Here is an 11,353-nt window from a genome sequence, read left to right on the forward strand (position 1 = left end):
TTGAGATTGAGATTGTTTACTATCCAAACGGGCTTTCAAGCTATAGATCCACTATGTCATGGTGCTATTAAATTTTATCCTTTTAGATATTTAATTTTATTTTTTCAGATATTTATCATGTTGTTATTATTACTGTTTGATTACCATCCATCTATCAAAAGTGGACATCCTTGTAATCAATACAATATTATACTGATTTAGGGAAGCAAGTTTGATCCTTCCCAAAGGTTGCTTTGAGTGGTTTCCGTAGAGCTGGAGGTAGAGAAATCTATGGTGCACAAAAGAGTGCTCGCTTGACCGACCGACGGAAGCGAGGCACTAAATTAATAAAAATATATATTTAATATAAAAAAGATATTAAATAATCAATACAGTAATGAAAAATACTATTTTTATTTCTTGAACTACACCTTAAATTACATGATGTAAGTAAAATGACAAAAATATCCCTCACCCAAAACGGTGAAATAAGATAGTGAAGCACATAATTGAAATACCCTTTACCCAAGACAGTAAAACGCAAGAGGTATTTTAGTTATGGGGGTACAGGTCAAGTGGTTGGACCACAATAAGTTAGGATTAATATCAGTAGATCATAAGTTCGATTTTTTACCTATACAATGAGGCAAATGCTTTATCTGCGATTTATCTTTTATATTGAAATCGAGGGTATGAGTGGCAAGAACTGCATAAGAATAGTAAACTCAAGAAGTATTTTAGTTATTTGCGTGCGTTTGTGCAATCTAAAGTGTAACTCTTAATGTATAAGTAGCGTGGTTTTACAATAATAAAGCATCTAAAATATTGTCAAATATAACAATTGCAAATATAGTGAGTTTGAACTTTTAATTTGAAATGTAATTTTTGAAAAATAAAATAAAATTATAAACCCTAACCACAATATATTATACACCATCTCAAATGCCAAAATATAATTTTTATATTTATACAAAACCTGCAATATTATAATATAAAAATAAACAATTTTAAATACAGGTAGTTAGTAAATCACAAAATATTAATTATATTATATTAATTAGAAAATATATATTTAAATTAAAATATATAATATAGAATTTCCAGCAAACAATAGTTGCAAATATAGTGAGTTTGAACTTTAAATTAAAAATTAATTTTTGAAAAATAAAATAAAACTATAAAACCCTAACCCCGATACATTATACAGCATCTCAACCTTTCCTTTATTCACTTGAACCCCTTTTTATTTCACTTGGGCCCCAATAAAAGTTTCCAAAAATTCCCTAAATGCCTTTTTAAATATCCCGTCATTTCTTAATTGTCTACTTTGTCCCTATTTTTTTTTTAAATAAGAATTACATAAAATGAAAAATTGCAAAGCGTCTTCAACTTTAATTGGGGCATACTAAATAACTAAAGAAATCCTCAACATCGAGGAGAAAAAATAAAAGAATCTCAAAATAGAGAAGTATAACTATCATAACCAAATGCCAAAAGATGATCAACAAGACAACAAAGACCCCGTAACCTAAAAACTCTAAGGATTATGATAGTTTGATAATCCAAAGTTTACTGTTGTGCAGCCAACTCTCGGATACTTATTAAAATAATCATGCAGGGTTAAGAATCGTTAATTTATAAGACCTTCCCCAAAATTCGATCAAAAAAGTCGCACTAGGTACTGATATAGGGGCAAATTGTCAACCCCAACTAGTCCTCAACCGAGGATTGATAGTGCATAAACATACTCAAGAGTCAACCGTTGTTTTACTGTGAAGGTTGATGTCAGAGCAAATTGTCAGTTCTAAGTTACGAAGTAATACAATTGAACAGAATAAGGTAGACTGGTCAACCGAAAGTTGTCAAAAGTATTGCAAAGCACCAAAATCAATTCACAAGGCCTTCCTTAGAATTAGATTAAAAAACTTTCACGAGGTGTTGATGTAGTAGCAGCAAACTGTCAACCCTTAGCTATTCCCTTAACATAAACTAAGGGTGCATAAGCATACTTAAGAGACAATCACCATTATACTGTGAAAATTGAAGTGAGAACAAATTATTTGCTCCAATTTTAATCTTTAACTTTTTCAAACCCTTAAAAATTCTTAAAACATTCTCGATTTACTCTACAAAGTCCACTTATGTTCGATAAAACTCCTTAAATTTCATCTTTTTTCTCGTATTCTTTCTCAACCGAAAAAGACATGGTTAAGATAAACTCATCATTTTAGTCCCACTATCATTTATAGTATCAAAACTCATAACTAAGCTCATGATCAAAGTCTACTGCCATAAACGGGTTGGTATAAATTTGGAATCCTAATCTTAGAAAAGCAAGGAAGTGACCCCAACCCATTAGAGTACAGACGTCATGGTTTTCAATTCTGTACTACTAACAAATAAGAAACAATTGAAATGATAAATGAGTATGGAAATGTAAACCAAGCGCCTTAAGATTGAAGCGTTATGATTATCAAGAAGACTATGCTCATCAAAAGGATCAGCACCGTCCATCTTAATCACACGGCCAGCATCTGTACCACTAATATATAGATCATCTGGCATACAGCCTCATAGCAACTGAGCAAATTTCGATTTGAAAGCCCTCTCCACTTTCTCGATCAATAGGCCAGCCAGATCTGCGAGACAACAAGCGAAAACCCTTTCCCTCTCTCTCTCTCTCTCTCTCTCTCTCTCTCTCTCTCTCTCCGTATACGTCCGTCGCTGTGGTCAGTGGTAATTGGATATGCGGCGGTGTGTGTAATCCGATCCGTCGTTGCGGCTTTACCAGATCTGAGGTAAATAGTATTCGTCGATTCTGAAGCTATGATCTTGGTAGATCTGTGATTAATTGATCTTATTAGGTATTGGTATGGTGAGTAATTGACTTAATTTCCTGAGCGTTATTGCGACGTGTAATTAGTGTTTGGCGTGTTCCGGATTGGGCGTTCTTGAGTTTTGGATCGTGTGTTTTCTGGAGAATTCTGTGCGGAGTTTGATTTTGAGATATTGCTTGTTCTCTTTGAACAGAGTTTTTGTTTGTAGTGTCTGGGCAAAATGTTGACGAAATTCGAGACGAAGAGTAACAGAGTGAAGGGGCTGAGTTTGCACAGTAAGAGACCGTGGATCCTCGCCAGTCTTCACAGTGGCGTGATCCAGCTATGGGACTACCGGATGGGGACTCTCATCGACAGATTCGATGAGCATGATGGTCCTGTGCGTGGTGTTCACTTTCACAAATCTCAGCCACTTTTTGTCTCAGGAGGTATGGGGTCAATATTCTCCACATGAATTTTATCATGGCTTTAGGAGCTGTCATTAATCTAATAACTTGTTTTTATAATTTCCCCACATTACAGCTGACGTTATTTTATCTTATTTGTATTCTACAAATTACTGAAATGGATTTCAGAAGACCGATTGTTCTTGATCTTCCACAGATCCACGCGCAAACTCTCTTCTTCGTTATGTTGATGCCTAGATTTAATGCTGGATATTTTGAGCTTTCATACCTGGCGGTGTATATTCCATGATAATGAAATAAAGGTGGCTGCGGTTTAGACAATTATACCTGCTCGATCTGAATGATGTTTTCCATTTCCTACTTGTATCTTGCTACACTTCCTGGTTAAATCAATACAAATTAACGGAAATCTAGTATTCAAATGGGTCAAAATGCCAAGTCTCGTCATTGATGAATGACAATGAGATTGATTTTGTATTCAATTTTAATGTGGTGCACAATCCCTATCAATGTCTGTTTTTGCTGCGTTTTATACATTTGGAGTGTCTTTTCTCCCTGAAACTATTCTTACATCCATGGTCTCAGTCATGTTGGGATCATTATTTAATAAATTTTTGACCACGTGTTTGGGTATAACACATTTGATAAAATTTCTTATGTGAAGTGTTTGATGGAACTAAGCATCTTACACATTTTTGCTTGTGCAGGAGACGATTATAAGATTAAGGTTTGGAATTACAAGTTGCATAGGTGTCTGTTTACTCTTCTTGGACACCTAGACTACATCCGTACTGTGCAGTTTCACCATGAGTGTCCTTGGATTGTGAGTGCAAGTGATGATCAGACTATCCGAATTTGGAATTGGCAGTCACGTACCTGTATTTCTGTCTTGACTGGCCACAATCACTATGTCATGTGTGCCTCATTTCACCCTAAGGAAGACCTTGTTGTATCAGCCTCTCTGGATCAGACTGTCCGCGTCTGGGATATTGGTGCCTTGAGGAAGAAGAGTGCTGCTCCTGCTGATGACATTCTGCGGTTGAGCCAAATGAACACAGATCTATTTGGTGGGGTCGATGCTGTTGTAAAGTATGTGTTGGAAGGTCATGACCGTGGGGTCAACTGGGCTGCATTTCATCCTACCTTGCCTTTGATTGTATCAGGAGCAGATGATCGTCAGGTGAAATTGTGGCGCATGAATGGTAAGTACTTGGAGGACTCCCTTGATTCTTTGTTTTCTTGGTCCATGAAGTAGCTTGGAGTTGATAAATTAGGTGAGTTATCTTGTAATATGTGCCACTCATCAGTGGGTCAGTTGTCAGTGTTACATAAGCATGTATTATAAAGTTTTAGGATGTTTGGAACATTGGTCTAGATGAGCGTTGAATGTGTTTTACTTAGTTTTGAATTGTTAAGGCAATCTAGTTGCTAGTTTACCTTTCAAATGACAAGTCCCAAAGTTATTTTATTTTTATGTTTTGGGTTAAGTATCACATGGTGGGCTTAAGGCTTGATATGTTGTTTTTGGCTAAGTAACATTTCTCAACATGTTCTTAGATAAATTAGTGTATCAAATATCAGGATAACAAACATTGAAGTCTATATGCTTTTTTTCCAGACACAAAGGCTTGGGAGGTGGACACATTGAGGGGTCACATGAATAATGTATCATGTGTCATGTTTCATGCCAAGCAGGACATAATTGTTTCCAACTCTGAGGACAAGAGCATTCGTGTTTGGGATGTAACCAAACGAACTGGTGTTCAAACTTTCCGCCGGGAGCATGATCGATTTTGGATTCTTGCATCTCACCCTGAGATGAATCTCCTGGCTGCTGGTCATGATAGTGGTATGATTGTATTTAAGTTGGAAAGGGAAAGGCCCGCTTTCTCTGTAAGTGGTGACTCTTTGTTCTATGCCAAAGATCGTTTTTTGCGGTTTTATGAATTTTCAACTCAGAGAGACACACAAGTGATTGCTATTCGACGTCCTGGCTCTACAAGCTTAAACCAAGGTCCTCGTGCTCTTTCATATAGCCCCACAGAAAATGCTGTTCTTATCTGTTCTGATGTTGATGGGGGCTCTTATGAGCTCTATGTTGTCCCAAAAGACAGTATTGGTAGGAGTGACACTGTACAAGAGGCAAAAAAAGGTCTGGGAGCATCAGCTGTCTTTGTGGCTCGAAATAGGTTTGCTGTGCTTGAGAAAAGCACCAATCAAGTTCTAGTCAAGAACCTTAAGAATGAAACTGTTAAGAAGAGCAGTCTCCCAATTGCTGCAGATGCAATATTTTATGCAGGAACAGGCAACTTGCTCTGTAGGGCAGAGGATAGGGTGGTTATATTTGACCTTCAGCAGAGAAGTCTGATTGGTGATCTTCAAACTCCATTTGTTAAGTATGTCGTTTGGTCAAATGATATGGAGACTGTGGCCTTGCTCAGCAAACATGCCATAGTTATCGCTAGTAAGAAACTTGTTCACCAGTGTACCCTTCATGAGACAATTCGCGTGAAGAGCGGGGCCTGGGATGACAATGGGGTTTTCATTTACACAACATTGAATCACATCAAGTACTGTCTTCCTAATGGAGATAGTGGAATAATAAGAACCCTTGATGTGCCAATTTACATCACAAAAGTTTCAGGCAATACGATTTTTTGCTTGGACCGAGATGGAAAGAACAAGATTATAGTTATTGATGCAACTGAATATATCTTTAAGCTGTCTTTAATGAAGAAGAAATATGACCATGTAATGAGCATGATAAGGAACTCTCAGCTCTGTGGCCAGGCAATGATTGCTTATTTGCAGCAGAAGGGATTCCCTGAAGTTGCTCTCCATTTTGTGAAAGATGAGAGAACCCGTTTCAATCTGGCTCTTGAGAGTGGCAACATTCAAATTGCTGTTGCTTCAGCTAAAGAAATAGATGAGAAGGATCACTGGTATAGGTTGGGGGTGGAGGCCCTTCGTCAAGGCAATGCTGGAATCGTTGAGTATGCTTACCAGAGGACAAAGAATTTTGAGAGATTATCTTTTCTTTATCTCATCACTGGAAATATGGAGAAACTATCCAAAATGCTTAAAATTGCTGAGGTCAAGAATGATGTCATGGGCCAGTTCCATAATGCTTTGTATCTTGGTGATGTCCGAGAGCGTGTAAAGATTTTGGAGAATGCTGGGCACTTGCCACTTGCTTATATCACTGCCTCAACCCATGGCTTGCAGGATGTTGCTGAACGGCTGGCCACTGAGTTGGGGGATAATGTTCCTGTTTTGCCAGAGGGGAAAGTGCCGTCCCTTCTGATGCCACCACCCCCTATTTTGTGTGGTGGAGATTGGCCCCTCCTGAGAGTCATGAGGGGGATATTTGAAGGTGGGTTGGATAACATTGGGAGAGGTGCCCCTGATGAAGACGAAGAGGTGGCTGATGCCGATTGGGGTGAAGAACTGGATGTGGATGATATGAATGGTCTACAGAACGGGGATGTTTCAGCCATCCTGGAGGATGGGGAAGGTCCTGAAGAAAATGATGAAGAGGGAGGATGGGATCTTGAGGATTTGGACCTTCCTCCTGAGGCAGATACTCCTAAGGTTTCTGCCAATGCCCGCTCAGTGTTTGTGGCCCCAACTCCTGGCATGCCTGTAAGCCAAATTTGGATTCAGAGATCTTCTCTTGCTGCTGAACATGCAGCAGCTGGCAATTTTGATACTGCAATGCGGTTGCTGAGCCGGCAATTGGGAATTAGAAACTTTGTGCCTTTGAAACCCATGTTTATTGATCTTCATTGTGGGAGCCATACCTATCTAATGGCATTTTCATGTGCTCCAGTGTTGTCCTTGGCAGTTGAACGGGGATGGAATGAGTCTTCTAGCCCAAACGTAAGGGGTCCTCCGGCACTGGTATACAATTTCTCTCAGTTGGAAGAGAAACTTAAGGCTGCTTACAAAGCCACGACAGCTGGGAAATTCACCGAGGCTCTTCGGCTTTTCCTTGGCATCCTACATACCATTCCGTTGATTGTGGTTGACTCAAGACGGGAGGTTGATGAGGTCAAGGAATTGATCATTATAGTGAAGGAGTATGTTCTGGGTCTGCAAATGGAACTCAAGAGGAAGGAAATGAAAGACAATCCTGTACGCCAGCAGGAGCTTGCTGCTTATTTCACACACTGCAACCTTCAACTGCCCCACTTGAGGCTAGCATTGCAAAATGCAATGACCGTTTGCTTCAGGGCGAAGAACCTCAGTACGGCTGCAAATTTTGCCAGACGGCTTCTAGAGAGTAATCCTACTGAGCAACAAGCAAAGACCGCCAGACAAGTGCTGCAGGCTGCTGAAAGGAACATGAAAGACGCATCTCAGCTGAATTATGATTTCAGAAATCCATTTGTGGTTTGTGGAGCAACGTATGTACCCATCTACCGAGGACAGAAAGACATGTTGTGTCCGTACTGCAGTTCCCGCTTTGTCCCGAGCCAGGAAGGGCAGCTCTGTACTGTTTGTGATCTTGCGGTGGTTGGGGCAGATGCTTCAGGGTTGCTCTGTTCGCCTTCCCAGATAAGATGATCTAGCTGTTGAACCAGAACCAGGAGTGTTTCTATAGCCAATCCTGGCAGAAGTGGGCTGTTCATTCTGATGATTCCATCATTAGACAAAGGTAAGAAACTTACTGAACAAGAGTTGAATTTGCATATTGCTGCTGCTGCTCTCCTGTCTACTCCCACTTTTTTCTTCCTTTTTGTTGTTTTTTTTTTAATTTTTTTTTGGTGGTTTATTTTGGCGCGCATCTTTTTGGCCCTTCATTTTGTTGATTATGATTTTGAATGTAATAAACAAATTGAGAATTTTGGCCTGGGGTTGTTCTTGTTAGTTGTTCATAGACAAGAATGCCCTGGGGCATTTGTTAAAGTAGACATCGGTCATAGTTAAGACGGCTTATTATATGGTGGCACCCCTGCAATGAAAATGTTGTTTGTTAAATCTGCTTATTGCTTACTGCCGTGGCCATGTTCAGGGTTTCTATAACTGGTAGTAGTGAAACAGCATTACCTTTTACCTTTGCATGGTTTTGTGCTATTTTATGCTCAAATTCTTGTGTAGGAGCTGTTAAATTTGCCTCTTTTTGTTATTGCCACAAGTTTTTGTTCTTGTCATTCTTGGTCCGTCTTTGGAACATATTTTTAGTTTGGCATAATTACAAGGGGGGGGTTACTTCTCTAGTTTAAAAAATTACAACGGTCTCTTGCTGTTAAAATTCATACTGAAACGACTGTTGTTCTATACTTCCAGCGATATCTGGGGTATTTGAGGTTCACTTGGCCAGGCCCAGGCGCGCGATAGATAGTTGCTGGTGGTGTGGTGGAAAAATGAAACACAAAAAGAAAAGAGGGAGAAATAGAAATTTACCGTTGGCTGGACACCTCTTTGGTGACTCATCTTTGGGTTGGGTTGGGTTCTCTGTAGAACGAATAACCGACAACGAATGACCTTAGTGGGTTCTTCAATTTAATTGAATAACCATTCAGGGTTCCAAAGAAAGAGCAAAGAGGGAGGGTGGTGCTGAAATGGGAAAGGATATTTTTGACATTTAATTACTAAATTTTTAATATTAAGAGAATTCTTTTAATATTGTTATAAATGCCTGACTAACAAATGCAAAAACAATGAAATTATCAAAAAGATATTGAGACAAAGTGTTTTTATGGTTGATATTGTATGGATATAAAAATGTTTTTATTACTTTTTATGATTTAACATTATTTTTAATTTTTTTCCAAATACTTGAAAACACACACACACACAAAAGCACTTTTACTATAAAAAAAATACTATTTTTTCTTTACCACAATTTGACCAAACAAACAATACAATTTTACACAGAAAAGTTTTACAAAAATAGTTAATATACTTTTCAAAGGTAGATAAAACTGTTTGTGAAATTGTAAGTTCAAAAAAATTTATTTGAGGAATTTTATGTATTTAAAATTATCTATCGTAGTTAACTTGTTGATACTTAAAATCATTTAAATATTTTTTTAAACATGCAACGCTTTCAACACTTTTATTAACTTTTGAGAAATCTATTGACTATTTTGTGAATTATTTTCATAAAAATTTAAAATTTAATTAAAACACGAAAAAAATATCACTTTAATTTTTTTTATTTTTATTTTTTGATTTTGAGACCAAAAGTAAGATATTAGGTTTTCTATATAAGTTATTTTTTATATTTGAATGAAAAATATTTTTATATTTATTTATTTTTATTCTAATATGAAAATCAGTAATTTTTTTTAAATTAAAAATATGTTCACATCACAATAAATTAATGTTTTAATGCTCACAGTTTTACTCTTGAATATTTTAAATGTTTTTAAAAATTTATATCAAGTAATCCATCCATCCATAATTATATTGCTGTATGAGCTGTGCTTGATTTTGTTCTTTACCAAAAAATTATTATAAAAATTAAAGTGCAAGATATATTACTTTTTTACCATTATCTTTCCCTTTAAAAGGGCGAAGACGCATTAAGACCGTTACAATTCCAACGTCTCTTTTACTCTCTCCATCTCTCGATCTCGAAAAACCTATCACCGTCCTTATCTCGGAACCCAGTAGCTTTCTCGCCTAAATGTTAGCTATTGTCGCTCGATCCCTCTTTGTTTGCGAGCTCGACCCTGAGGCTGTTCCCCTTTCCCATTGGTGTGCGACACGACGATCCAAGTGTTGATTTCTGGCTCTGAGACTGGTTCACTCCAAGACGAGCCTAATCTGTCCAACCTACCACACAACGAGTCGATCTCTGGTTCAATCCGGCCATAGGTAACCTCGAATCAATATATAATCTATTTCAGTTTATGTATTATGTAATCTATCTAATAGGTGTTTTGTCATGTGTGGTATTGTTTATTCATCAATGATAGTTGATTTGTTGATAGACACCACTGATAAGTGATTTTATTTTCTACATTTGCATAAAATGGCTGGGATGAATTTTCATCTTGTTTCTTGTTGATTTGTTGATGCCTGAATATTTGTTGCGATGAACGTTTATTGCATTCACTAAATTTCTGGATGCACCGTGCTTTTTTCCTGGGCTGAATTTATGCATTTGTTGTATTTTTGCTGAAATCATTTCATGCAATTGCTGAATTTTTACATTCTCCTGGATTATTTCATGAATTTTTGTGACTCCAATGAATCATGTGAATTTTTGTTGCTTGCCATTACGGCGTGACATGTTTTTGTGAGATTGAAATTTTGTTTTTGTTTTTTTAATTATTTTTATTTAATTTTGTAGGTCTAATAAAATTCAAAACACAATTATACCCTATTTTTGAAAAAAAAAAAAGAAGAAAGATTGAACACTGGTTCTGAAAATCAAACACTGTTTTTAATTTTCCTTTACATTTTTTTGTAAACTGATAGCAAAATCAAACATCATTGTCAGAGCTTTTAACTAAAATAGCATTATTTAAATTTAAGTTATCATAATAGTATTGGGTTAAAACTATTTACCTTGCAGTTACCATCACGCAAGCAGGGTTGCTTGCATGGCAACAAGATAAAAGGTTCTCCCAAAAAGTGTATTTGTATGACCTAAAAACGCTATTCCTACTAGACTGGAGATTGATTTCTAGTTTAGTTGGCACATTTTCATTGAAAAATGAAAAGATGCAATGTAAACATAAACATTTGCACATTTTCATTTTTTAATGAAAAGTTACCAATTAGACTGGAGATCCATTTCCAGACTAGATAAATAACATTACTCTTTCCAAAAAGTTGGACGTCATTTGCTTATATTAACTTGAGGTTGGACAACGTGTGCATTTCTATATGTTTAACTTTAAAACGCGCTTGGAAGAAGCATTTTTAAGCCAAAAGAAAAAAAAAATGCTTTTATCAAGAGCGTTTAATGTTGAAGGCAAAAATGCTCTTCGCTTTCCAAGAGTGTTTTTGTCTTACCCAAATGCCACACAAGCAATACCACTTGCGCAGCATGTTGATTACATGCCCCAAGACTAATTTGATAAATTGTTTCAACTCAATAGTTTTTTGATAATATTTTTAAAAATAATACTATTTTTAATCAAAAACTCCAATTTCCATTTTCCAAAGATGAAA

The 11,353-nt window shown here is 36.8% G+C and overlaps 1 protein-coding gene across 1 annotated transcript; it reads left to right on the forward strand.

The window, feature by feature from the left end:
• Positions 1-2,545: 2,545 nt before the first annotated feature.
• Positions 2,546-8,203, forward strand: LOC127801349 (coatomer subunit alpha-1-like). Its single transcript, XM_052336365.1, has 4 exons — positions 2,546-2,777; positions 3,010-3,244; positions 3,931-4,425; positions 4,842-8,203. Exons 2-4 carry the CDS (start codon positions 3,037-3,039, stop codon positions 7,787-7,789), a joined length of 3,651 nt encoding a protein of 1,216 aa, XP_052192325.1. The 5' UTR covers positions 2,546-2,777; positions 3,010-3,036; the 3' UTR covers positions 7,790-8,203.
• Positions 8,204-11,353: the final 3,150 nt, after the last annotated feature.

Source organism: Diospyros lotus, chromosome 5, assembly GCF_014633365.1.
Source record: "Diospyros lotus cultivar Yz01 chromosome 5, ASM1463336v1, whole genome shotgun sequence".
Taxonomy (NCBI): domain Eukaryota; kingdom Viridiplantae; phylum Streptophyta; class Magnoliopsida; order Ericales; family Ebenaceae; genus Diospyros; species Diospyros lotus.

What these genes read in the sequence shown, in the direction of transcription:
- LOC127801349 (XM_052336365.1), top strand. Translation starts at nt 3,037, where the DNA reads ATGTTGACGAAATTCGAGACGAAGAGTAACAGAGTGAAGGGGCTGAGT. An exon ending in GCCACTTTTTGTCTCAGGAG is followed by an intron (nt 3,245 to 3,930) that starts GTATGGGGTCAA and finishes TTGCTTGTGCAG; the next exon opens with GAGACGATTATAAGATTAAG. An exon ending in GAAATTGTGGCGCATGAATG is followed by an intron (nt 4,426 to 4,841) that starts GTAAGTACTTGG and finishes CTTTTTTTCCAG; the next exon opens with ACACAAAGGCTTGGGAGGTG.